Source organism: Neophocaena asiaeorientalis, unplaced genomic scaffold, assembly GCF_003031525.2.
Source record: "Neophocaena asiaeorientalis asiaeorientalis breed wild unplaced genomic scaffold, Neophocaena_asiaeorientalis_V1.1 scaffold206, whole genome shotgun sequence".
NCBI lineage: Eukaryota > Metazoa > Chordata > Mammalia > Artiodactyla > Phocoenidae > Neophocaena > Neophocaena asiaeorientalis.
The window spans coordinates 1,634,018-1,661,324 of NW_020174578.1; the positions used below are offsets into that span (position 1 = coordinate 1,634,018).

Here is a 27,307-nt window from a genome sequence, read left to right on the forward strand (position 1 = left end):
CCCCTCCCGGGGGGCCCGGGGGCCGGGGGGGGGGGGGGGGGGGGGGGGCGTGACACAGGGTGCAGGTGTCTTGGCTAGACGGGGAGGCTGTGTCTCCCTCCATCTACCCCCAATTCTCTGGAGCTGTTTACACTTTTCTCTCTGCCTTTTCTACATTTTTATAACTTCTTGGGGATTCAGGGGTGAGTAGGGTGGAGGGAGGGGTCCGGTGCTGTCAGGCCCCCAGCTGGGGCAGGGTGTCTGCCAAGGAGGAGCGTGGGCTCTGGGCTCCCTTGGCCCCTCTTTACCTCCTCCCAGGACTCTCAGGAGGGCCTCACAGGTGTCCCCCCCTGCCCCCCGCCCTCCCCAGGCCTCCTGAGGAGAAGGAGAGGAGGATCTGGGTATTCTTCCTTCCAGGATGTTTTACAATGAGGCATAAGCCCCTGAAACTGCTTGCCCTCCGCACCCACTCTCCATTCTGGTGGGGACTTCTGTGCAGCACCTGGAGCCCCAGCACTCCTGTAAGACGTCCTGAGGGCAGAGGACAGGGTCGAAGGGTAGAGCGAAGAGACGGCAGCACACTGCCCCTCCCCTGCTGCAGCAGTGTCCCAGAATGAGGAGGTTGAGAGTTGGGGTGCTTCTGTCCATCTGTGGCCCTGCCTCCATCAAGCCCACAGTGTCACACACTTGTGCCCCTGAAACGCAACCGAGGCCAGGTCCACATCTTCTGGGGAGGGGGAGGATGGCTACCTGAAGTTGGTTCTTGGAGGAAACAGGAGTAGGCATGGTAGCTGGCATGTCACCTTCAGCACAGGTAGCTGAAGTCACCTCATCTAAAACTGTTAAAGGGTTGTGTGTGTTCGTGTGGTCTCACTCAGGCCCTCGCTGCTGGCCTCGCCCTGCACTCCTGCTGCAGGTCCTTGGGGTTTTGCATGTCACAGTTCCCTCCTCTCACGGGGTCCCTGTTTCCTTATCTTGTGCAAACTGCCCTCTCTAAGGCATCATCCTTTTCTCTTAATCTCACCCCCTTTGTGTCCCATATTCCGCCCCCGGACCACAGCGGACATCCAGTCCAGGGAGCGGGTTCATGCATCACGTTTCCTTTTTCGCTCAGGGCTCTGTGGAGTTAGGAAAGTTCATCTAAAGCAGTGTTCTTTCCTCCCACCTTCACTGAGGAAGCCAAACGGTCCCTGCTGGTCCCTGCCAAAAGACGACTAAAACTCTGAAGGGTTCTAGCAGAGTTCGGACGTGAGCGTGAGCGTGGCCCAGCATCCCTGGATGCTGGCATCGCTGCTGACCAGAGGTCGGGCGGGATTTATGGCCAGTCTTAGCATGTTTTCTTAATGTGACATTTCCACCCCAAGCCCAAGAGAGATTCTATGACATATATTACAGAGAGAATTATATATAAATATATATATAAATATTATAGATTATATACACATGGGCTTGGGCTCGAAGGCCCACTGCCAGCCCCCCTCCCCAGGCTACAGCCTCTCTCTCTTGGCCTGGGGAGGCGGAAGGGCTGTATTATTGCAGAGGGCTCCAGGCTGTGTTCAATGGCACTAAACAATGTGGTGGCACCTTCGGCTATGAGTGTCTTATTTGGGGCATGATGGAGGCCGGGCACAGGGTGGGGAAGGAGGAGAATGCTGGGGAGGGGCACAACTGCAGAACTAAACGAGGCATAAAAGAAGGGACAGACAAAAGCCCTGGGGGTGGGAGCAAGGGTCTCTGGCCGCTCAGAGCACCGGGGACCACTTATAGAAAAGGCAGGGTGATGGCAGTCTCCCTGTCGCTGGTTTGGGGACGATAAGGATCTGACTTCCCAGGTGTGGGAAGCATCAAAAAGGTCTGCCATCTTGACGCTGAACCCCTAGAAGAGAAACACAAAGAACCAGTCCCTAAGAAGGTATAGTCTCTGGGTGAACCAGTGGCCCAGCTGCCCTGAGCTCCCACTCTTGGAAGGAGAAGCCCTAGCTAGAGCACCTCAAGGGCAGAGCTGACCCTTGGGCAGGACAGATCAAGGACTGCAGCGGAGAGGGAGTGACCTGGAAACTGGAAGCTGTGATGTGAGATGGGAGGAATTTCTGCCAGAGGGAGTTAAGTAAATCCATTGGCCACAGGACTGTTAGGTACTGCCCCTTTCACACAGAGCCTTCCTGCGACCTTTCCTCTTCCAGGCTGTTCCCCCATAGGCTCTTTATCCATGCCTCACTGCTTAAATGGAGGACAAAGGAGGGGGAAGTGGGATTGGCCTTTCCCCGCCCTAGTAATGGCTCTGCCCGGGGACAGATAGTGGGAGCCAGGATGGAGTCTGGAGGCAAATTTCAGGGAATGGCTGTGGGCAGGTGGAGAACGGGGTGGGGGGCTCTGAGAGAAGGGGCTGTGGACAGTTTGCAGGTACATCAGTCCATGAGGCCATGAGGTGATCCCATCTCCTCCTCCCACATGGCACTGGCAGGACCACAGTCATCCTGGGCCTGCCTTAACCCCGCCCGCCACCGGAGAAACTGATGGGGGATGGGCAAGGCCAGGAAGACACTGGGACAAGAACACTGGGGAGTGTGGGGGAGTGAGGGGGGCCAGGCAGAGGCAGGCATTCCCCACCCGCACACAGGCAAACTCAAGAAGCCTGTGGACTACCAGGGGCCCTTCGCAGGGGTTACAACCACCGCCTGTCTGGGGACGGGGGGGCATGCCCAAATGATTGACCGAGGCTACTCCTGCCCAGATTCTGGCTCCTTCTCCAACACGATCAGGATGACATTTTAAAATTCCTAGCAGAGGCCGGATATTGGTGCGATCTCTCCGGCTTCAGGAAATACCCTCTTCCACACAGGTCCACCCTCTAGCCTGGGTCTCTGGATGGTCTTTATGCCGCGGTCTGGGAGGCACTCAGAGGACCATTTCATCTTCATCCTCATCATCAGTGGATCGCAGACTGGGGCCCTGCAGGATGTCGGCCAGCTCCCCCTCCGGCCCCGGAGCCCCCGCCAGCTCCAGTTCCTCCAGCTCACTCTCTGCCTTGGCCGGAGCCCAGGAGAGAGGGGGCTCTGGGGAGGCGGATGGCACAGGGGTCTCTGGGGAGGCAGGGGCCACATCCCCTGCCCCAGTGGCCCCACTTCCATCCTGAGGCAGGCTCCAGGCCTCTGCAGCAGGGAGTGGGCCCCCAGGAGTCTTTCGAGTCGAAGTTGCACTCCGGAAGCTGGCAAGGGGAGGGCGGAGCTGCACCCCAGACTTGGTGTGCCCCTCAATGGCCTTCTGCAGCTGGGGGGCAGAGGGAAGGGGAGAGAGGGTACAACATGGGGAGGAAAAGAAGAAAGGGGCAGTGAGAGAAACAGACACGAGAGAGGAGCAGACGATAAAAGGAAAAAGCATGGGAAAGCAAGATGCACGGTGAGGATGGATCAAAAGGAGAAGACAGAAAAAGGAAAAAAGGGGGCATGATGGACGAAAAGCCCCACCTACAGAGCAGTGAATCTCAAGACCCCTGACACAGGACCTCCTTCAGCCCCTTCCTAGCAACCCTCAGGCCTTCTTCAGCCACTTCCCATCCCCTCCCCCTTCCATGCACCACCACAGCACACCCCTATGAAGCCATGACTCGGGCCCTGAACCCCCATCCCAAGCCCATGCTGTCCTTAGAAGGGCACAGGGCTGCACTTCCGCCCCCCTCCAGTCTCTGCATGAGAAACAGGAGGGGAATCTGGAGGAACTTCCCGGATGTTAAGGCCACCCCTGCCCACTCCCCCACCCTGTACCCTGTGCCCCACTCTTCCTCACTGCTCAGATGGGACAATCGCTCTTACCTCCTCCAAGGCCAGCACCCCCGTGAGCTTCCCCATGCTGGTCACGTACGCAAGGTGGAGGCCAAGCAGGGAGAAGAGCGTGTGAGTCTGCGAGGAAAGGGTGGCAGGTCAGCACGCAGAGGCCCCGCACCGCCCGGCCCTCCCAGCAGCCCTGCTCGGTGGGCGGTGGGCATCGGGCAAGGACTTGCCTTGTGCAGCGACGTCTGCTCCACCAGCTGGAAGGGGGACTGGTCAATACAGCAAGAGTCAAAACAGACAGGCTGGCTCAGCTGCTCTCGTTCCCAGGCCTCAATCTGCCGGAGAGGAGGGCCGTCACCCAGTATCAGAGCCCCCTCAAACCTCAGATCTTGACCCCAAACAGCCCTCCTCGCCCTGGCCCGGAAGCCTGAAATACACAGTGAACCGTCACAGCTCCTCCAGACCACTAGCCCTCTTCCCTTTCCCCCAGGGAGCCGCACCGCTCTCTTCCCTCCTCCAGCCCCAAATCAACCTTCACCCTCAGGTGCTCAGAACACGCTCCTTCGTCCTGGTGCCCCAAACACTTATTTCCAACCCATCTCTCCAGCCTTATTTTCCACTACTCCTGTAACACCCACAGCTCCAGTGAAGCCAGATGTGCTTCCGCTTCTGCGACTGCTGTTCTGGGTTTCCCCAAGAACCCCACCCTGCGCCCATACCCTACGCCTGACACTCCGGGTCAGACGCGCTCTGCCAGGCTCTGCTTTTCAGAAACGGCATGGATCGTGTTCCATCTTAGGCTGCCGTTTGTCTTAATTCTGCCCCCTGGGCGGAACTCCTCCGGAGTGCTGTGTGGTCTCAGTTGCTGTGTGTCATGGAGAAACCAGCACACTGACCTTTTACACAGCAGATCATGGCAAAGACTTGTTTGATTGGAAGAGCTGTCCTGGGTCACATGGCACTTTGTTGACTCAAACAAGCCATTTCTGTGTGTTTGGTTTGGTTTACATTGTTTTGTCTATGACCGAAGCATTAAGGCAAAAGTTGAACTTTCCTCTGGATTTTAGATGTGCACGTCAAAAATCCCCAAGATTCTAAATAATCCAGTATCGCTCTGGTTCTCATAAGTGATTTTTCAATTTTCTGTAATCTCTTTTCAGGCAGTCCCTTCTGAATGAGGTACTACTTTGTTTTCCTGTTTGCCCACATCTATACGTTTCAAGCTTCAGAGGACGTCACCGAAGGCCATCCCCTAGTTCTCGTGTCCCGTGTTTGGTCCACAGTGCTGTGCTTTCCATCTGTCCCGTCCTGCTCTTTCCGGACTGCAATCACACCTCCTCTAGACTCTCACCTTCCCTGACTATAGGTTCACACAAAATTCTCACAGGATGGATGACCACTTAGCAGGTATGTTGCAGAAAGGATTTACTTATAGGACGGGGGGCAGCCACTTGCCAACCCTGGTTTGGCTGGTCCTGTCCTCCGGGAGCATTCTATGATCATTTCTGGCCTCCCTGGTTACTTTTTTGCCTGCCCTTAGGGAACAACACTAACAGAACCATTTCCAGTACACATGCACCAAGCACTTCCTCGGTGCCAAGCATTATTCTAACTGCTTCACTCATTGAATCCTCTGCGACAATCCTATCATTATCCCCGTTCTACAGATGAGAAAACAGAGGCATGGAGTGCTTAAGTGTCTGCCCAAGATTACACAGAGGTGGGCTTCTGACCTTGACTGCTGATCGTGTTCCTGGGACCCCCAGCTTTTTTCTGCTCTTTCTTTGTCTGATGTGTTCCATGACTTGAAAAATCTCAGCATCAAATACAAACCAGGGCTCTAACTGTGTGTATCCCTAACAGAGCAGCAGAATTAAACAAGACATAGGACTTCCCTGGTGGCTCGGTAGCTAAGAATCTGCCTGCCAATGCAGGGGACACGGGTTCGATCCCTAGTCTGGGAAGATCCCACATGCCACGGAGCAACTAAGCCCGTGTGCCACAGCTACTGAGCATGCATGCCGCAACTACTGAAGCCCGGGCACCTAGAGCCTGTGCTCTGCAACAAGAGAAACCACCGCGATGAGAAGCCCACGCACCACAACGAAGAGTAGACCCCGCTCCTAGCAACCTAGAACTGAATTCTTTGACTATTCCCAGAGGTATCATCTTGATATTGTCAAGGGTCATCTTGATCTAGCCTGAAAACTGTGTTAAAATATCCTGAAGTTTGACTCCTATTGAATCTTATCCTTTCAAAAAGTCTTGGTGGTTCCCATGGGAGTTGAGAGCTGCTTAAAATCTTCCTTGAGAAAGATATCACCTAAAAATGTATGATCTATTTTCTTTTGATCCCTAGTTGCATTTTATTTCCAGCGGTCATTAAATAAGCTCATTGATCAGCTAGTTGGCTTTCTTCAGTGTATTAAAAAAGAAAAAAATTAAAGAAGAAAAAAATCGAACTATTCCTTCTGCCCACAAGCAGGAATCAGATAGGCCATAACTACAATTAAGGAGTGCCTTACTAGGGTGCTCAAACCAATAATACTTTTTTTTTTCCGGTACGCGGGCCTCTCACTGTTGTGGCCTCTCCTACTGCGGAGCACAGGCTCGGGACGCGCAGGCTCAGCGGCCATGGCTCACGGGCCCAGCCGCTCCGCGGCATGTGGGATCTTCCCGGACCGGGGCACGAACCCGTGTCCCCTGCATCGGCAGGCGGACTCTCAACCACTGCGCCACCAGGGAAGCTCAGCTACATACTTTTAAAGCTCTACCTTTCAGCCTTCGAAGCAAGCTGCGTTCTTCTACTAAGTGGAATGGTTGCTAACGGACGCTGTCGGTGTCTCTCCACACGCCAGGGTAGCTCTGATGGCACAGCTCAGCCACCTGCTCCCACTCGCTGTGCCACGGTCTGTTCACTCGGCACAACCAAACCCACTCAGTGCTTGATTTTCCCTCTCATGGATTCTATAGGGGATAGTGATTTGTCCCAATGAGGCGCCACTGCCAAAATCTGCCCTCAGTTTGTGGTTCTTCCCAGTCTCGCTTCCTGGAATCTTCTCATTGTCCACTGTCTCAGGACCCTGATCAATCCAGCAGAGTAACCTCACCAGACACTGAATTCCCCATCTTAATTTCAATGTTGTTCTCCCACATTGGTTTGCGTAAGTGCTGGCTACCCGGTGCCATGTTCCTGCAGGTAAATCTCATCCATCCCGCATAGCCTCTGCCTGGTCTAGAACTTCCCTAATGTCTAAAAGCTCTAAGGGTCATCCTAGCACCATGGGCGCCTCTACACACAGAGGCTCAAAACTTCCCTCTCCTGAAATGACGCCGGTCCCCATGAGGACACCACCACGTTCCCCTACCTCCGAGCAACGTGCTCAGTACTGTCTCCATGGTCACACCTCATTTCCAACCTCTCAGAATGCTTTCCTGCCTAGACTCACATGTTACTCTTACAACAACACAATGGAGAAGGTCGAAAAAAGTGAGCAATATGTTCTTGTGACAAAACAACCCACCCCAGGTTCCTGTTTCCTTTACTTACCTCTTCAGGTGACATGTTATCCACTAAATCCTCTGAATCCTAGAGAAGAAAGACAGAGGTCCAAGTTCCTTCCCTTTTCTTCCAAGTGGAACCATAGCCATCTCTCCCTGGCCAAGCCACAGATGCCTCTTTCCAACCCACCCTCCCTTCCATATGATGAAGCTTCTTCTTGGTGGGACCTCTTCTCTCCTGATTTAAGGATCATGGGTTTCTTGCTCCTCAAAGACAAGCTCCCTGTCCCATGTCCCCCGCCCCCAACACATCTCCTCTCACCTGGGTCATTTTCTTTGTGGGGCGAGCTCTGCCCAGCAAGCAGCGCAGCAGGGACTGAAAGATGGAGGGTCGTTGACCTGAGAGGAGTGGTGAGTGAATGGAAATGGAAAGAAAGCCATATCCATCCTGGGAGGAAATGGTCAGGGGCTTCAAGTGGTCCTGACACTTCGCCACAAAAGGTCCATACTTCTAGGTGCTTCACCTCCACAGGAACTCTCCCCTTCCATCCTCCTAATCCAGCCCTTGCCCCCATGCCTTGGGATGGTTAACATGGAGACTCGAAGAATAGAAACCCCCTCCCACCATCCTCAGGCCTCACGCCTCCTCATAGTAGGAGCCCTTAGGTTGAGGAGTGCCCAGACACAACCACAAGGCATGAGGCAAGGGTGAGGTGCATGATGGGAGAATCTTTACCTGCAGTCTCAAGGGTGAGGTGCATGATGGGAGAATCTTTACCTTCAAGCTCCGGTGCTTCCAACTGCTGTTTGTGGCCGGGCAGGGGCCCGTTGGGCTCTTCAGGGGGCAGTGGAGCAGTAGGAAAGGGGTGAGGAGGAGGAAGAGGAGGCAGCTGTAAAGAATAGAAAAAGTTCTCAGTCCCAGAGAAGAGGCTACCTTTTCCTGTCTTTACCAGGTGGTGTCCTGGGAAACCCATCTAACTCTATTCAGTTCAGAAGCCCTTAGAGCACTTTGAATTCTCACGGTACCATCAGTTGCAACCTTACCTCCTTCAGTCCCTGGACCCAGGGGCACTTGTCTCTTTGACTTTGTCAATGATCAGCATCTTCTCTCTCTCTTCCTATTTTCCCTTTGCCCCATCTACCCTGTTCACCCGGCCCTTCCCAGCCCACTCACCTCGGGCTTCCCATAGAGGTCCTCATCTTCATCCTCATCCACAAAGGCAAAAGACTCAGGTCGACCCTGGACGCCACGGCGCCCCTCCCCAGCCTGCCGCACCTTCCCGTCGAAGGGCAGCTCTGACAACTTCCTTGCCATGTCCTGGGCTAACTGCAGCCTCCGCTCAGGACACAGGTGATGCTGCAGAAGGGACTGCAGTTCTGAACGCTCCACGGAGCCCAGCAGGATCATCGAATCTGGGGGAGATCCAAGCTCAGCCTGAGGGCCCGCTCAATTACGCTCCCACCCGGGCCTGCTCGGCAGGGTGGAGTCAGGGACAGAAGCCCAGCACCCAATCTTTTTTCAGCTCTTACCCTCTCTTCCTAAAAACTCATTGAGGATTGATCTCACTGAATCCCTATTATTTCACCCATTTAGCACTTAGAGCCCCAATTGATAGTACACTAATTGGTGATAATTTGTACTTATTTTGATGCAGCCCTTACATAGATTGTTTGTAAATAGGTGAACTTGGTATTAAAATAGGCTAATCAATACTGTCTCCAAAAGAAGACATTAAAAGCCATTCATACTGAGATGAACGAGTATACTTTGAAAGAAGTCTACAAGGATATCTGATGTTTAATCACTTAAAGACTCTGGGTCCTTGTAGGTATAAACAGAATGCCTACTTTTCCTGGGAAGGTCTTTTATATATTTATCAGAATTCTGCTACTATAATTAACATTTTCATTAAGTTTTGAGGCCATAAGATTGCAGCAGTGTTACTGAGACAAATCTTACCATGAGGTCTTAGTCATTATTATGAAAACCCTGCAGCCCATCGGCTGTACCCCTATTCCAGTGAGAAACCACTGTTTTAGAGGCCACTGAAAGGTGTTTGGGATTTGGGAAAATATTAAAACTAAGCTAATTTAAGTAGTTTGGATACTCTGATGATCTGAAATTAGAGCTAACAAGTTAAATGGCTCCAAGTATCTCTAAATGATTCTATTACACTAATACAATCATTAGACACGTATTTATTTAATATCCAGTAAATACCTATAAGGAGGCAGTTTGAGTGAGACAGGTGTTATAGTCTCTGCCCTCAAGGGATACACAATCTACTGAGGAAGATAAGACATAGATATAGAAACCACAATAAGAAATAATACAAAGCAAGATTAAGTGCCAAAGGTGGGCAGAAAGGATGGTGAAGGAGGTGAAATCACTGCTCATTAAACACGTTCACTCCTTCATATGGAACAGTTTCATCTGCTCCTCAAATTGGGCATTAAAAATCAGCTATCACTTAGCTAGGTAGCAATGAGAACCACATAAGGGGCCGTAAGATTTATAGCCAGGCCTCATTATTCTCAGATTCCCTATTTGTGAATTCACCTACGGGCTTAAATATCTTTGTAACCCAAAATCAATATTTGCAGTACTTTTCCCATCATTCATAGACATGTGCAGAGCAGCAAAAAATTTGAGTTACCCCACGCACACATTCCAAGCTGAGTCTGAACAAAGTGATGCTCTGCCCTTTTTTTTTTTCCAGCTTTCATATTGTAAACAAATGTTCTTTCGTGGTCCATTGAATGCCATGTTTTTTGCACTTTTTGTGTTTTGTGTTGGTGATTTTGCTGTTTTTTTAAGGGTTTTTGTTTTCTAAATTTATTTATTTTATTTATTTTTGGCTGCATTGGGTCTTCGTTGCGGTGCGCAGGCTTCTCATTGTGGTAGCTTCGCTTGTTGCGGAGCATGGGCTCTAGAGTGCAGGCTCAGTAGTTGTGGCACATGGGCTCAGTAGTTGTGGCTCACGGGCTGTAGAGCACAGGCTCAGTAGTTGTGGCACACGGGCTTAGTTGCTCAGCGGCATGTTGGATCTCCCCGGACCAGGGCTCGAACCCGTGTCTCCTGCATTGGCAGGCGGATTCTTAATGACTGCGCCACCAGGGAAGCCCAATTTGGCTGTTTAAAATTGCCCCTAAGCAGGAAGGCTGTGCTGTGCCTTATGGAGAAGAGAAGTGTGTTAGATAAAAGCTTTGTTCAGCCATGAGCTAACCTTCTGTTGGTCATGGTGAGTTCAATGCTGATGAATTAACAACAGATATTGAATAAGGTCTTTAAGGAGAAACACACCTAAGACAAGTGTCTGCTTTGATTACTTGAAGAAAGTGTTGTGACCAGAGGCTTGCAGGAACCTCACCCTCAATTTCCTCTAGGAGCAATGGTTCAGTATAGTGTCCCTAATTCAGTGTTCTTGGAAACTTTATAGAACATAACTAAAAGGACTAATGAAAATCAATTGTATTTCTTTCACTGGCTTTTTAAACTGTCTTCTTGTGCTTGTGTTATGGCTGTGTTTTTCCTTCCTTGAAGATGACCATGTTCCCTAAGGCTGAGCGTCCTGCAGCAGCCTGAGTAGCCCCTCAGACAAGCCGACTCCACAGTGCCGCCTCCACTTCTGTGGAGCCCTTGTTCAGGTCACTAGCTCAGGAATCTGCTTCCTTCCCTCCCACTGACCTTTTGAATCGACCAGTGGTAAAGTCTTGACTGTGGTGGTCTGGAGCAAGTTTCGCAACTCCCCATAAGTGCAAGAAGCTGAAACAAACTTCACGTCCCGTACCATGATGTCCTCAACAAAGACTGTAAATTTGCTGCAGAGGGAGAAAGCACAGGCAGGGTTAGCCTTACCACGTGCCTGTTCCTTCCACTCCTCCCGTGAGGTCTGCCATGCATTTGATCACTCATAATATTTATGAAGTGCGTGGGAATATAAAAATAAGTAAAAAGCAGTGCTTCCAGACGTTGACCTTAACGTCATGCTCAATCTCAGAACCTCTCACACCAACCCCAACAAATCTGAACTAATTCCAGCTGGTGCCTCTGACCTGAGCTGGTTCCAACCAAGGTCAGGCAAGTAGGGTAGCTTCTTGACCTGGATGATGCTGTCATAAAGGGAGGGCTGCAGGCTCTGAGCCACCATGTTGGCCAAGATAACAGCCACCATCATGGGTAGGATGTGAGCGATCTGACCCGTTAGTTCGAAGCAAATCACGGCTGTGGAGACTGTGTGGGATACTGCACCAGTCAGCGCTGCTGCTCCTAGAATGAGACACACGAGTGTACCGGTGGGTTAGGGCTGCCTTTCTTGTCATGGGGGCTACATGGGGATGTGACGGGAGTGACACAGGGTGGGGACACATGATCCTGGGCAGTGCCAACACTCCTGAGATAACCATTTGTCAGGAGTAAAGGGTTAGAATGCTGAACTGTTAGAAACTCGTCATTTTGATCTCATTCTATGACCTTCGGCAATTTACAAAAATTTTGTGTGTGGCCAAAGTTTCATTTATAAAATAAAGATGGTGATGTGGCATCTATTCCTTGCTTTTAAAAGTTTGGATCACTCTGAGCATTTAAAAACCCATTTACAGCGTTTTACCTTGGGCCTCAGGTTTTGTTCTGTTTTGTTTATAAGTTTATTTATTTATTTTTGGCTGCGTTGGGCCTTTGTTGCTGCGCGGGCTTTCTCTAGTTGTGGCGAGAGAGGGCTACTCTTCGTTGTGGTTCGTGGGCTTCTCACTGCGGTGACTTCTCTTGTTGCGGAGCATGGGCTCTAGGCGCACAGGCTTCAGTAGCTGTGGCACGCGGGCTTAGTTGCTCTGCGGCACGTGGGATCTTCCCGGACCAGGGGTCGAACCCGTGTCCCCTGTGTTGGCAGGCAGGTTCTTAACCACTGCACCACCAGGGAAGCCCAGACCTCAGGTTTTGATGCCAACAATTTATGAGTGGATAGAGTCAAAATTCAGGAATCATGCTGTAGACTTGGATCAATGAGATACTGACTCTACTATTTCTCAACTGTATGAATAGAACTTAATTCTACTGGGATCCCATGCTCTCATCTCTAAGGTGAAAGGGGTCATTAGATAAGTTCTAAGGCCCTTGCAGATCTAAGTCATTATGATTCCATAAGCTTTTTGACGATAGAATCTGTCTTACTTGTTTTTGGTTATGTTTTCTCACCAACCGAAATAGTCCCTAGTGCATTAACTATATTTGTTATTTAAATATGGGAAGAGGGCTTCCCTGGTGGCGCAGTGGTTGAGAGTCTGCCTGCCGATGCAGGGGAAGCGGGTTCGTGCCTCGGTCTGGGAAGATCCCACATGCAGTGGAGCGGCTGGGCCCATGAGCCATGGCCGCTGAGCCTGCGTGTCCGGAGCCTGTGCTCCGCAACGGGAGAGGCCACAACAGTGAGAGGCCCGCGTACCGCAAAAAAAATAAAATAAAATAAAAAAATAAATATGGGAAGATATTCTATGAGAAAAGATGCTGGGGAAGCCATACATCAAAATGGAACAAGAAAATGTCACAAAAGGGAAATATTGGGAGGAATGATTCTCCTGGATGGTATACCCAATATCCTTCAGAACATAAACTAACACAGGAGCTATACTGGCAAAGGTCCACCAGGGAGATTGGGGGGATACCTGAGAGGCATGAAGATGGGGACTAAGAGCAGATGACTCTTATTGATGAAGGAGGTTTTTGTAAAGAACTATGATGGGGGAGTAAGGTCCCTGTATGCACCATGAAGCTAGTTAGCTCTAAATCAAAGGGAGGCATGGCCGTAGATGTTACGGGATTTCAGTGAGGAGGGGAGGGAGGGAGGAAGCATAATAATTCTGGGGCGTATACTGGTCATTTTGTTAGACATGGCTTTTGGTTGGAAGGGACTATAGATTTAACAGAAAAAGATTATCTCAGACTCTCAAAATGTTAGGGCTGTAAGACACCTCAGAAGTCATTTTAGAATAAAGAAACTAAGGTGCAGAAAGGCCACTAACTTGCCCCATGGTTGTCCAGTGACAAAAGACAGGGATGAGTCCAGAGCCCATGTTTCTTAGCTCTTAGTCATGTGCTCTTAAGTCCCGTTAACAAGAGCACATCTGCAGGTTAGGAGTATTCAAGCCAGTCACCTGCACTGTTGTTTCCACGATTCTTTGGGAAAAAAAAAAAAAAGCCCTTACCAAGCATTCAGAGGTGGTCCTAGGTGCTCTCATCCTTGTTATCTCATTTAATCCCCATAATCCCTTTTCTACATGAAGAAACTAAGGCTCTTGGGCTTCCCCGGTGGCGCAGTGGATGAGAGTCCACCTGCCGATGCAGGGGACACGGGTTCGTACCCCGGTCCGGGAAGATCCCACATGCCATGGAGCTGCTGGGCCCGTGAGCCATGGCCGCTGAGCCTGCGTGTCCGGAGCCTGTGCTCCGCAACGGGAGAGGCCACAACAGTGAGAGGCCCGCGTACCGAAAAAAAAAAACTAAGGCTCAGAGATGTTTAATAAGAGCTAATGAGAGTCAGAGCCAAGGGTTGATTATGTGAATAAAAGTTGAATTAAACAGCATTAAATTAAAACCATATTGTGTAGCCTGGAATACAGATATCATGGGAGAGTTCGAGTGTGGGTATTTGGGGTGACAGGAGGGTGGAATGTGTCTCACCAATTACTGCATAGCCCCCAGGTAGGATCTTGTAGATGATGTCATCAAATAAGATGCCATCTGGGAAAAGAATGGCCATGATCTCTCCTACCAGCCTTCCAAATGCAGCTCCTAGGGAGAGACAAAAGGAAGGAAGGTGCTGAGAGATTCAAGGTCTTTATCCTCTTTTTTCAGAGCCATACCTCCTTGGGCATTAAGACTAAATACAAACCCCCAGCCTTCCAGGCCTTTCCTTATTTTCTCAGTACACCAGTAAGATCCCAGCAGCCATCAGATCTTACTGCAGCCATCAGTAAGATCCCAGGCTTCCCATCAGAACTTACCGAGCACAAACACAGGCATGAAGCCTCCGCAGGGTATGGGCATAGTGGTGGCCACGATGGACATCCAGAACTGGGGTAAAAAGAGGCGTCAGGACACCCTCTCAACTCTGCCCAATACACACACACACACACACACACACACTCGCTCTCTCTCTCTCTCTCTCTCTCTCAACCTCCTTCCCACTATCCTCCTCCTTCTTGCTTCAAGAGTTACAGACATCCTGGGATAGCTAATCCTTCTGGAAGCCATCCTGTCTGTCACCCTTCCTCCAGAACCAAAAACACATGGCGCGCTCAGGCTAAAAGCTCACCAAAGCCGACACTATAAGAAGGTTCCTCCAGGCGATCAACCCAAATTGTTCCTACCTGGAGTGACAATATTTGCCTTTTGGCAATAAAAACAAAGAGTGAGGCCCCAGAGGACTCCTCTGTCACTGCCCCCAAAAGGGCCCTAGCCTACTATAGCCTCTTAGCCCACAAAGGTCACCTCAGCTAAGCAGCCTGAGCTCTTGAACGTGGAGGATACCTTTTCCTGGCCAGACTGTTTCTGAAAAAAAAGCCCCAGCTCTAAGTGGCAGACACCGTAAAGTCACAATGACTTACTGCATGATTGCTTTAACTTCAACATGATCATTTACAAAGCCATCTACATGGCAAGCCTCACAAGGGAACCTGGAGTGAAGAGAGTCCTGCCTGAGCCATTTCCTTTAACATCAAATCACCTTCAACAAAGGATCAGAGAATCAGATCTGTCCTGACCAACCCGCAAGAGCCCACTGAGAGAGCCAGCTAAATCAGCCAGCGTGATAGAAAGGACCTCCAAGGCCAAGGTAGTATTCCAACAGGAATTGGGATGATTTGAGCAAAAGCAATATATACATTCTGCAGCAAAGAACGCAAAGGAACTGAGAAACCGAATGGAAAAAGGAGGAGTGGTTGAACTTTCGAAATATCTGTAAGAGAAATAAACATATGAGACATAATATAACAATTAAGCAACAGGTTTACATATCATTTCCAAAATAAGTAAGCCGATCTTAGAAAAAGATCTCAAACTAATTTGGTGAAAGATGACAACAGCTAAAGGTCAAAAGAAAATCGCCAGGCTCAAAGTATTTACAATTTAAACACTGCACGAACTTTATTGTAAACTAATGAGAAATAAGTTTCCTAATTTTCTGAACTTTAGAGAGAGAGTCTTCTGAGCCAGGGCTGTCCTCAGGAGACAATCTCTGAGAAGAGGCAAAATACATATGTCGCCATTTCAGAATAGGACTGTTTAAAACAGTTGACAGCAGCAAAGTTAAACATACAATTGAAGAGGATACAGATTGCAAATTCTTCGAGTGTGTAACAAGAGTGTATCTTGTCGTGTTTGCCTTCTCTCAGCACTGGCACAGTGCTCAGTAAATGCAGGCAGGATGTAGGTAGGTAAGTTAAGTAAGTACGTAGGAAGGAAGGAAGGATGGAAGGAAAGAAGAGAGTTTGGTCAAACAGTATTCATGCAAAGCAGAAACACGTAGAGCTAATATTTGCTTAAAACATCCAACAGTAATGCTTTCAGGGGAACTTGTTTAAACTGCGGATGACCAGACACCACTGGAGGCTACCCCATCAGACTGTCTGGAGACAGAGTTCTAGGCGCTTGCTGGCGCTTAAGTGATCCTGACATACAACATTTTGAGACCCCTTGAACTATTCTGTACTGTCTCTTTGGAATAAGTACATGAAAGCCATAGGGATTTTGTAGGCTCAGGTTAATCTGAAAGCTCCAGTAATAAAGATAATAGGTGGCTGATTGGTCTGATTTCAGAGGATGAACTTCAGAGTATCCTCCAAGGTAAGTGTAAGAAACGCAACAGGATCAGGGGCCACTGAAGTTATCAACTCCTATAGCAAAGAGAATGACACGAGACTAGCATTCTTTTTGAGCTGTTAGCACATGAAAGGGAAGATCCAGAAGCAGGGTAAGTGATCTGGAACACCAATAATTCCCAAGATTTTAGACACCCAGTTCTAGAGAACTGGGAAACTAGAGACCCCTTATCACAGAGTCTACTTTATTTAAACCCTTCACAGGAAGGAACCATAGGAAGATTAGGCAAGAATGCTACAGAGCCTCAGGCAGTACTGAGAACTCAGGGATCTAGGTAATAATGTTAGACTTATTAAAAAGGAAACTGAGATGTTGTAATTATATTCATACTCATTATAAACACTCCAGAGTTACAACATGGTGATGCCTTCCATGTCTTAAAATTGAGAAGATGGAAGTTCCCTTCATCAATGTTATAAAGAGCTGAACTGAGAATCTTATCTGTGAGCACTGAGACTGCCAGAAGACCACATAAGCTAAATTTCAAATCAAACTGTGGAAAAATAGTTCTAAGTCACTTGTATGTTTTTTTTTTTTTTTGCGGTACGCGGGCCTCTCACTGCTGTGGTCTCTCCAGACGCACAGGCTCAGCGGCCATGGCTCACGGGCCCAGCCGCTCAGCGGCATGTGGGATCTTCCCGGACCGGGGCACGAACCCACATCCCCTGCATTAGCAGGCAGACTCTCAATCACTGCACCACCAGGGAAGCCCCACTTGTATGTTTTAATGTGCCTACGCACCCTATTGTCCACACTTTGGAAATAACAAGGGTATGGTTATGCGTCCAATGATAAGACAGTGAAAATGCTGGAAGCAGTGATTACTAGGTAATATCGTGGATTTATAGCAGTGAATGGTTTTACATTTAAAATATTATAGAATAGCATAGGCCTGCTTCAAACTGTTGGGCTTGAAATATAGCCCAAGAAATGTGAGTTTCTTCTTGATTCACTTATTATGTAGACATTGTTGAGGATGTAATTCAGTGAGAAATTAATAAGAATGACATACAGTTGAGTCCTGATATATAATCCAAGTAGGTTTCTCAGAATAAATTTTAACCTGTAAGGTGAAATCCAGAGATATACTTGGGAATCTGAGGAAATGAGGTCAAGTGGGAAGGAAATGTTGAAAATACATACAGAATTTTGTTTCTCCAAAAATTTTCAAACGCTTAACATTTCAAAAGTATATATGATCCCGAAGTTACCATACAGCTCAATCTAGAGGAGTATCAGAAAAATACCATTGTTATCACTGAACAAGAAATTCTGAGATGCCATCAAAACTTGGACTTGGTTACTGCAGATGGGTTTGTATGCTCAACAACCAATCACAGGAAGCTGGGGTTTATAAATTAGAGAAGATAAGCTCTATAACGAAAGTCCCAAAATCAGACCCCTAACAAGACACTGAGAACTTCTTTAGGATAAAAATATCAAATCTTTTGAAGGAAGAAATGAAAATGATCTAAGTAATAAAGTGGGTGTGCAAAATATGGAAGCCACAGACCCAATTAATCCCCCTGGAATGGAATGAAAAAGAACATACATAAATACAGCCTCCAGAAACCCCACAGCAAATCCTGAGAACATAAGTAACGGAATTGGAACCTGGTGTGTCAAGCACCTGGTATCTCTAAGGATAAGACCATTGACAAGCACATTAAATGAGCAGCAAAAAACCACGAAGGAAATTTGAAAATAATTTTTTTCAACCATAAGTGTTAGATTCACCAAAGATCAATAATCAAGTATTACATATTTGGCACACAGTAGGTGCCTGAGAACATTTATTGAATAAACGAACCCACTACAGCTATTACAATATAAATATAACTTAGTGACTCATATCCTGGGGAAATATAGATTCACAATAAATATCAAGAATAAGCTAATAGCAAGGTACAAAAAAACATGAAAGATTAATGTGGACAGACTTTCAAATGAAGGCCCTAATATATAGAGGAAAATGTTGGGTTATTCAAGCAAGACATACTATTAATAATGAGGCAATCATCAAAAAAGGCAATCAGCAATTATAACAGATGTCACAACCAGTGATGGAAATAAAAATATACTTGTATAAGGCAGTAATTGAGAAGTCTATAAACACGTGATCCCTAACGGGCAAATATGAAAAAGAACTGTTATAAAAGAGATCAGCTTTTGTTTCCTAATTGAAGTTAGAAGAAAATGGTTTAAGAATGGCAAAATCCTCACAGCCTCACTACCTAAATAGAGAATAATAACATTTATAAGAATTATTTATAGTCACTAATAAAGTGGATTTAAATATTTTATCCCTTTTGTAATTCTAGAAAAGAGATCATCCACTAGACTGGGGGAAAAATGGATATGCAAATCATCTGAAAATGGATAATCAGATGCATGGAGAATGAAGTACCTAATTATCTAACATGTGGGGGGATTTGGTTAATTTATCTGAGGTCTTTACACAGTTATCTGTATTGCTAAGCTCTTGTCCTTACTTACTTGGCTGCTGTCTCAATAATTTAGCAAGCGGAACCTTTAGAAGGGTTATAATAACTATGGCAACATCACTAAGCTGACATGAATGGAACATTAACCCAGATATTGGTTCACTTCTCTAGATGAGAAACTTACTTACGTTCTGGTTTCCAAACTGTTTTATTATTAGGTTGGACGAAGATCAAATGAAGTTTTACCGTTCCCTACCCTATGCACACCCCGGTTCCTAGGTTGAAAACAGAAGCCCAGGGAGCCAGGAATGTAGGGAGAGGTACCTTCATGATGAAGAAGAGGGTGATGATGATGACGACATTGACTTTTGGGTGGATCCACACAGCTGACTGGCCCAGGCTTTCAGGGTCCCCTACATGCTTTACCCATGTGTTGTTGTCAAACAGGGTACTGATGGCTTCGCGAGGCATCAACTGTGAGAGGAGGAAGCAAAAGGGAGCGGTTCTCCAGGGATGTTCGGTACTTCCGTTTTTTTAAGAGAACCAATTCCCCAGTTTCATTTTTCACCAGACCCTTTTGCTTTTTTCTCAGGGAGAGAGTCTATCCTTGGGCAAAAGCACATATGCTCAGAAGCCTGAGGGACACCTGTGCTCTTTCCTCTTTTCCATGTGGCCCCATCCTGGCTTTGTCCCAGTCATGTGCTCAGTGACCTGACTCCCACCCTCAGAGGTCACCCTTGGAGCTGACCTCTCCAGCCATGAATTGTCCCATTCCTGGTGGGAAGGTGAAGGAGGCGATGACAAAGGTAACAATTCCAGGATAGAGCAGGCGGCTGAAAAAGAAACAATTAATTCTCACCCTAATTTAGCCAGGCCACCGTGGACAACTCTCTGGACTCTGGTAAGCCAAAGTTTTACTGTAGTCTACTACAGTAAAACTGGAGTCTACTGTAGTCTCAGGCCATTAGACAGAGAATTCTCTCCACCAACAAGCAATCTTTAAAGGGGAAACTACACCATTCATCCCTGTACAGTATCAGGGCTTCTATATTTTATCACAAGCCACCTAAAGGCATCTAACGCCTTCCACAAAGATTAAAAGGGAGGAACTCTTGGAGAAACCACAAGGTAAACAGGCAGGGCAGAAGACGGGCGGTGACTCACTGCTTAGCCAGAAACCGGCTGAGGGCCTTGTGCTTTCGGACACCGAGCATGACTTGGCGATGCAGGTACACAAATACAGCTCCCAGGAAACCACAGCAAATCCTGAGGGTGTAAGTTATGCAGAAATGATACCGTCATCCCTCGGACCTGGCTACCGCAGGGAAACAAATACCAGGCACACACCTTCCCTTTCTACCCACCTCCCCCCAACAATTTACACTTCACCCACACCAACCCCACCTTCCCAACTTGGGTCCCTTCCAGTGCAAAGCCACGCCCCAGCCCTGGTTCCCCACTGTCCTCCAGAGCAGACAAACCCACTGACCCGATGGCTGCAAAGGCTGGGAGTTCCTGCAGGTCAAAGGGGAAATCCATTCGGAAATTGGTTCTGAAGAGAGCTGTGATGGTGACTATAGGATGGAAAGGCCAAGGATTATGGTGGGAGCATCACAGAAACGCACCGAGAAGGAACCAGGGTCATAGGTTTTAAGGATTAAAGCTTCCTCCCATCCCAATGTCTCCTCTTCTATTTGATTTCCTTTTTCTAACACTCCTGGCTGAGACACTCTCCCCTATTCCATGACCTGTATCCTTGCCCTATATATACCCTTGGGCCTTGGTCTCACTTCTCAGATGATGCCACCCACTCTTTTTCTGCACTGCCCCACAGAACTTCCCTCCACGCCCCATTACCAGCCTCCCTATTTCACACCGCCTCCACCCCAGGGCTCCCCTGTTACCAGCATCCTTGTTGAACACGGCTAGCACTCGGAAAACAAAGGCGCTGAACGTGGCTGCAAAGAATCCTCGCCAGTAGTTCCTCACGGCAAAGTAGGTAGAGGTGACCTCGATGCTAAACAGCACTCCTGTAGGGGCCAGGAAGTAGGGTCAGGTGCAGACAAAAGTGTGAGGCTCTCTCCCACACTCCCACCCCGTGGACCCAAGGAGCTTTTGCTGAAACTTCAATCACAGGGGGAGCAGAACTGGGAAGTGATGATCTCTTAGAGTGTGCCATGCTCAAAACCATATACCTGCTCAGGCTAGCAGTTTTTTGCAGGCCAGGGATGTGGTTCAACAAGATACAGAGAGGATGGGAAATGAGGGGGTTTAACCCACAAAACCTGAGGGTCAGGTGGTCGTGCCCTTTCCATCCCTTAGAAAGCAAGGTTGGGTGAGATTCACAGTTGTCTGGTATCCACAGGGATTTGAAAAATTTCTGAAAGAAAAGTTACAGAAGAGAAAGCTTCCAGAGCAGGTGCTCACTGGAGTGCCAAGCAGAGCTCAAGATTTACAGGGACTCTCCTTAACACCCCCCTCAATCTCTCCTCCCTTCTCCCACGCACCACATACCGTGCAACTTTTAGGGAAGAAATAAGAAAATGAATAGGAAAGGGCTTTGTGAGAGTTGACAATACTCAATATTGCAAGAAAGGAAAGAGGATTCATCCACATTTTTTAAAAAAATTAATATTAAAAACCTGACTGAAAAGGACCAAATCCAGGGGGAAAACCAAGAGGCCAGAAGAAGCTATAAACAATTATGCTTAAGAAAGGTGGGTGATGATCCCTGGTCAGAGAAGTAGATCCCACGTGCGTGCCGCAACTAAAAGTTCGCGGGCCGCAACTAAGACCTGATGCAACCAAATGAATAAATATTTAAAAAAAAAAAAAGAAAGGTGGGTGAGGTAGAAGGAAATCTAATTAAGAGTCCTAAGTTGTACTGTTTCTGAGAGTAGTTGCTGGAACACAAATGAGAAGGTAAACAGATAGAAAAATAGCAAGAGTTGGTGGAGACAAAGTAAGGAAGCTAATAAGGGTATAAAAGACAGACTTAAAACATGCAAAGAGGACTTCCCTGGTGGCACAGTGGTTGGGAGTCCGCCTGCCAATGCAGGGGACACAGGTTCGAGCCCTGGTCCGGGAAGATCCCACATGCCATGAAGCAACTGAGCCTGTGCGCCACAACTACTGAGCCTGCGCTCTAGAGCCCGTGAGCCACAACTACTGAAGCCCACGTGCCTAGAGCCCATGCTCCGCAACAAGAGAAGCCACCGCAATGAGAAACCCGCGCACTGCAATGAAGAGTACCCGCTGCTCACCGCAACTAGAGAAAGCCCGCGTGCAGCAACGAAGACACAAAGCAGCCAAAAATAAATAAAGGAAAAAAAAAGATGCAAAGAAAATAGTCTTTAAACATACCAAGAATCAGGGAATAGACTGTGATTAGATGCAAAGAAAAAACTTACAAGAGAATTACCTAACACCTGGCTAAGCCTCATTTTTATCGGAAATGAAGAAGGAAAACAAGGAAATGCAGCCCATAATTAGATGAATGGAGAAGAGGCCCAGACCTAGGAAAATCCCGTGAACTAGATAAGGTTCGTCTCCCCTTGCTCTCTGCGAGAACGGCTGCTGGCCAGCCCAAGACCCCCAGCCCTCTCCTCCGTAGGTGACAGTCAGAGATGATAGGAAGTCATTTATGCCAAGGGAGTGTGGTTACTTCCTCGTGGAGGAGCTGCTGCATTTGGACAGGGGATTCCTCATGGTTAGCTCAATGGCGCCTTCTCTGGGGAGGTATCCCCGATCCCCCTCCGCAGGTAAAAACAGTCCTTCCCTTCCCTTGTTCTCTCGGAATTCTGGACTATCAGAGCACTTAGCACTTTCAGGTATAGTTATTTATTTACATCTCTGAGTTCCCCCAGGATTGAAAGTTCCTTGGAACCCAACACCTAACACAGTGCCTGGTACATAATCAGGGCTCGAGGCCTGTTCTATGGATGCACAGAAAGGAGAGGGGAGAGGGGGACAGGGAAGGAAGAAAGAGAGCAGAAGAGAACAGATGGGGGGCATTTCAGAAAGCAGGGAATCTGAGGGACAGAGCTTTGCTAACCACCTCTTGCCCCTGCTCCCCAAATCTTATCCGGTAAGGCAGCTGTTTCCTTGGCCTAAAAGGATTTGACACAGTGGGGAGTCAGGTAGAGCAAGTCTCTCCTTTTCTTTTCTTTTTTTTTTTTTTTTTTTTGGATTTTTTTTGTGGTACACGGGCCTCTCACTGCTGTGGCCTCTCCCGTTGTGGAGCACAGGACGCGCAGGCTCAGCGGCCATGGCTCACGGGCCCAGCCGCTCCGCGGCACGTGGGATCTTCCCGGACCGGGGCATGAACTCGTGTCCCCTGCATCGGCAGGCGGACTCCCAACCACTGCGCCACCAGGAAAGCCCCTCTCCTTTTCTTTACCAGTAACAAAACCAAAGTCGGCTTTGATTTGTCGGATGTAAACTATCCAACTCATGAATGGATTACGACCAGTTTTTGAAATCCTAGGCTAGATTTTCTTTCCTGCGATGTGGTTCTGGGACACCTTCTCTAACAGTCTGTCACTGTGTACTTCGGAACGAGAGCTCATTTTCGTATTCGCCTGAGCCAGACAGAAAACGTGCTGCTAAGAGGAAACAAAGCATTAAAAACACAAACAGCATTTGGAAACTCTCTAGTCTCCTAGGTTCCGTAATATTGCTCTCTTTCCCACCCTGAAGGCTCCTCTCTGCCTTCTCCCTGGCGCCTTTGCCTCTGCCCAGCCAGCGCCTTGTCCTTGGTCTCCAACAATTGCTACTCATAGACACACTTTCTCAATTTCATTCATGCCCATGGCTTCAACTACCACCTCCATGCTAACCTACTGGTTAACAAAGCAATGCTTTCAGCTCAGTTCCTGAACTTCAGACTCACCAAGCCAGCTGCCTGTTTGGTATCACTTGGAGACGCCACAGGAACTTCAAATGCAACGTATTCAAAGTGAAATGTATCAGCTCCCCCAGACCTGTTTCACTTCCTATATTCCCTATCTTTTTTTTTTGCGGTACGCGGGCCTCTTGCTGTTGTGGCCTCTCCCGTTGCGGAGCACAGGCTCCGGACGCGCAGGCTCAGCGGCCATGGCGCACGCACCCAGCCGCTCCGCGGCACGTGGGATCTTCCCAGACCGGGGCTCGAACCCGTGTCCCCTGCATCGGCAGGCGGACTCTCAACCACTGCGGCACCAGGGAAGCCCCCTATATTCCCTATCTTGCTTGCAGCATCACTAACCATGCCATTTCCCTCGTTGTAAAATTGGAAATTAGCGTAGATTCCTCCTCCTTTCTTACCTTTCACATCCTCACATAAATCAGCCACCAGGTCCCATCGATTTTATTTTCTATCACCTATATATACCATTCTGTTCTCTATCTCTTCTGCCTCTGCCCAGTTCGGTCTCTCATTATCTAGCACCAGGACTATGACAATAGTCTTCTTGTTAATCTTGGATAAATCCTGTTAATCCACAGGCCAGTTCTATCCTGCACAGATCTGCCAGAGTTGGCCATGTCACTTTCTTATTTGAAATTCTTCCATGGCTCCCCTTCACCTGTGACAGCGTTCCCCAAAGTCAGGTCCATGAGATACTATGAGTTCCATAAGAAGGTCCTTGCAAAAAGAATTCTGTGGGAAATGCTATACTTGGGATATTCACAATACATGTCAGCATATCAAACGTTCTGATAACTCTTCCAGTTTAAAAAACTACCTTTTGGGCTTCCCTGGTGGCGCAGTGGTTGGGAGTCCGCCTGCCGATGCAGGGGGTGCAGGTTCATTTCCCGGTCCAGGAAGATCCCACATGCCGCGGAGCGGCTGGGCCCGTGAGCCATGGCCGCTGAGCCTGTGCGTCCGGAGCCTGTGCTCCGCAACGGGAGAGGCCACAACAATGAGAGGCCCGCGTACCACAAAAACAAAAAAACTACCTTTTGAACCCAGTATTTTTCAACTTATCTTATCTTGGAACACTGTTTATGGGTTATGTCTGTTAACACCATGAACTGTGTTCCATAAAACACATTCGGGCTAATTCTAGCCTAGAGAATGAAATTGACATTCTTGTGCATTTCCTAGGAGGACCTTCATGATTCAGCCCCCAGGTACCTATCCAGACTCATTTCCTGTCATTCCTTCCCCTGTATCCTCTAGAAATGCACATACATGTTAATTTTAGTCCCTTACATCTTGACTTTGCAATGCTGTCTCCTCTCTCTCCAGAATATCTTCCTTGCACTTTGCCCAGGCTGCCACTGGGATGCTTCTTGAGTGAACTGTGATGGTCTGCTTGCCTTCCTGTCTACCCTTTCAGCCGTGGGTACCTGAGAGCACAGGAACCAGCACAGCGCCCAGAGGGCTCACGGCAGAGGGCACATATGGAAGCAAAAACATATTTGCCATTTTAGCCAAACACTGAAGTAAATTTCTTTCATCGGTGTAAGGAATTAAGAGTTGACCATATAGTGAGTAATCTAATTTTTTTTATTTTAGAATTAGTCTATGTTCGTAAAATAAAGGCAATCAAGTAATGTTATCTGCAAATTCATTTAATATTTGCCACTTATTACAAACATCCTGAAAACAGCATTTTGACTTTTCAATGCTTAACATTTTCTCAAGAGCCATGTTTTATCTGTAACTTTTCTATTTGCCTCTCCCGTTCTCTACACGGGATCATGAAGAACCTTCCTCATTCACCCCAGAAATTCCAGTTTTATGCAAAAAATTCATATTCTCTTCACTTTAAAAGAATCTGATTAGAAACCAAAAAAAATGCTACCTTTCTAAAAATGTTCTTCAGACCTTCTGGATTTGTAAGACAAAAGACCAAATAAAGGTGAAAGCGGGTATAAATGCAAGTGTGAACATTTAATGTGTGCAGAAATTCAAACACACGACCCTTCACTGGCTGGTGACTATGACTTTAATGACAAGAGCTGACAACAAAAGTGCAAACAGGATGCCAGCTGACGTGTTCGCTGACATTGGTGCAGTGTCAGTTCAAGTGAGCATGGTACATTTTCATTAACTGTAAACGTTTATCCATATATCGTTCCTGAGCCAAGTCATCTTAGTTTCCTGAAGACTCCTCTATGCAAGGGCTGATTACATGTTCATAATTGAAAGACACCTCTAACAGCTGGTGCGTTTAAGAAGCATATGCCTTTCCTGCAGTTTTGCTTCTCAGATTGTCAACATGGTGTCTTTTTTATCACCAATGAATCCAATGAATGATCTTTATAATCCTTGCTCTGTTAATCTGGTTATAACTGTTATCAATGAGTAAATAAACAGATACAACAGCTTTCTCTGACCATGCCCACTTGTTAGTTATTCAGGACAAGGAAAATAATCTGAAAGGTTACCCCATGTCGAACATTAGTAGAAAGAGCTAAACTCAATCTTAAATTGCTGGCAAGGAAAAACGACACTTTAACTTGCATCTGTAGTCCTCATTTAAAGCTGATTATTGGGACTTCCCTGGCGGTCCAGTGGTTAAGACTCCACGCTCCCAATGAAGGGGCCACAGGTTTGATCCCTGGTCGGGTGACTAAGATCCCACATGCCCCAAAGTGCGGCCAAAGAATAAAAATAAAGCTGACCATTAATCTAAATAAGGCCCACCTAAACTTCTGTGTCCTTAACAACATACAACCAAAGGTAAGTCTTCCCTTGGAGAAGAAAATACACAGAGATGTCAATTATACTTCAATTAAAAACAACGACAAAAATGAATTATTCAAGAGCAAAAAACCAAGAGGAACATCCTTAGAAGTCCCCTGTTAGAAGATGTAATAAGTGAAAGGCAAAAATATCCAACAATACGAAGGGTTTTAATATAAGTATGGGACCCATAAAGGCCGCCTCGGTTTTCCTTTCTGGCTCTACCACTTATTAACAGGATGACCTTGCTCAAGTCACTAACTCTCTCTCTCTTCTTTAATGTAGCTCTCATCCAGCTTTGGGCAGAAAGGGATGTAAAGTCCTTAGAACACTGCCCACGCATAGTAAATGCTCACTAAAAGCTATTCTTGCTTTACTCTTGTTTTCACTGCTCATAACAGAACTTGGGGATGCTGACAAAAACTGTTTTGGGATTAAGACCAGGCAAGTGGACAGACGTAGGCGGGGGTAAATCACTTGCCTCCAAGCGGTGTCCCAAAGCAACAGCCGACTCCTACTGCACAGCCCACGGTCAGCATGTCAGTGTAATAGTATGGCTGCTACTAGGGGAGACACAGACAAAGAGCCAGATGGGAAGGATGGGCAGGGGGGCAGAAGAGGAAAGGACAACAGGCAAGGGTGGGGAATAAGAAGGAGCGGCTTAAGTCACAGGGAATCACAGTGGCCCCGTCTCCCCCCTGCGATCCCAGGCCAAGAGAAACTCAGTTAGTTTGGCAAACTGGAAGTGATCTCCTAGCACAAGGTCAAACATAGAAAATGAAATAAATGTTAGGCAAATATATGGAAGGAAGGTCAGCCAATCAATGGTCACCAGAGAGGGGCTGGAGATGGGGACAATCACGGCAAGAAGTGTCAATAGCAAGAGAGACAGGAAAGGACTTCAGACAAACAGCACCAATAAAGCCGGCAAGAAATAGCCACCAGCCTCAAAAGAAGACAGCTCTCTGGTAAAAAAAAAAAGAAAAGAAAAGAAAAAAGCGCAGGTGCCTGGAGTCCAGGGCCTGTGATCCAGGGTCACACCCTGAAGGCCCACCCACCAGTCCCTTCC

At 47.8% G+C, this 27,307-nt stretch overlaps 1 protein-coding gene across 1 annotated transcript in view; it reads right to left on the reverse strand.

Annotated features, from left to right (window-relative positions):
- Nucleotides 1-2,021: 2,021 nt before the first annotated feature.
- Nucleotides 2,022-27,307, reverse strand: part of CLCN1 (chloride voltage-gated channel 1) — a 32,162-nt gene continuing 6,876 nt past the window's right edge. Inside the window, exons 7-23 of the mRNA XM_024758054.1 lie at nt 26,720-26,798; nt 20,471-20,596; nt 20,056-20,140; nt 19,731-19,832; nt 19,315-19,399; nt 18,891-19,040; nt 14,247-14,316; nt 13,924-14,034; nt 11,307-11,520; nt 10,939-11,072; nt 8,425-8,663; nt 8,029-8,140; nt 7,573-7,649; nt 7,300-7,338; nt 3,980-4,084; nt 3,792-3,878; nt 2,022-3,249 (exon numbers count right to left, since the gene is read on the reverse strand). Of these exons, the coding sequence (XP_024613822.1) occupies nt 2,878-3,249; nt 3,792-3,878; nt 3,980-4,084; nt 7,300-7,338; nt 7,573-7,649; nt 8,029-8,140; nt 8,425-8,663; nt 10,939-11,072; nt 11,307-11,520; nt 13,924-14,034; nt 14,247-14,316; nt 18,891-19,040; nt 19,315-19,399; nt 19,731-19,832; nt 20,056-20,140; nt 20,471-20,596; nt 26,720-26,798 (2,187 nt within the window). The 3' untranslated portion in view covers nt 2,022-2,877. The remainder of the gene's footprint in view (nt 3,250-3,791; nt 3,879-3,979; nt 4,085-7,299; nt 7,339-7,572; nt 7,650-8,028; nt 8,141-8,424; nt 8,664-10,938; nt 11,073-11,306; nt 11,521-13,923; nt 14,035-14,246; nt 14,317-18,890; nt 19,041-19,314; nt 19,400-19,730; nt 19,833-20,055; nt 20,141-20,470; nt 20,597-26,719; nt 26,799-27,307) is intronic.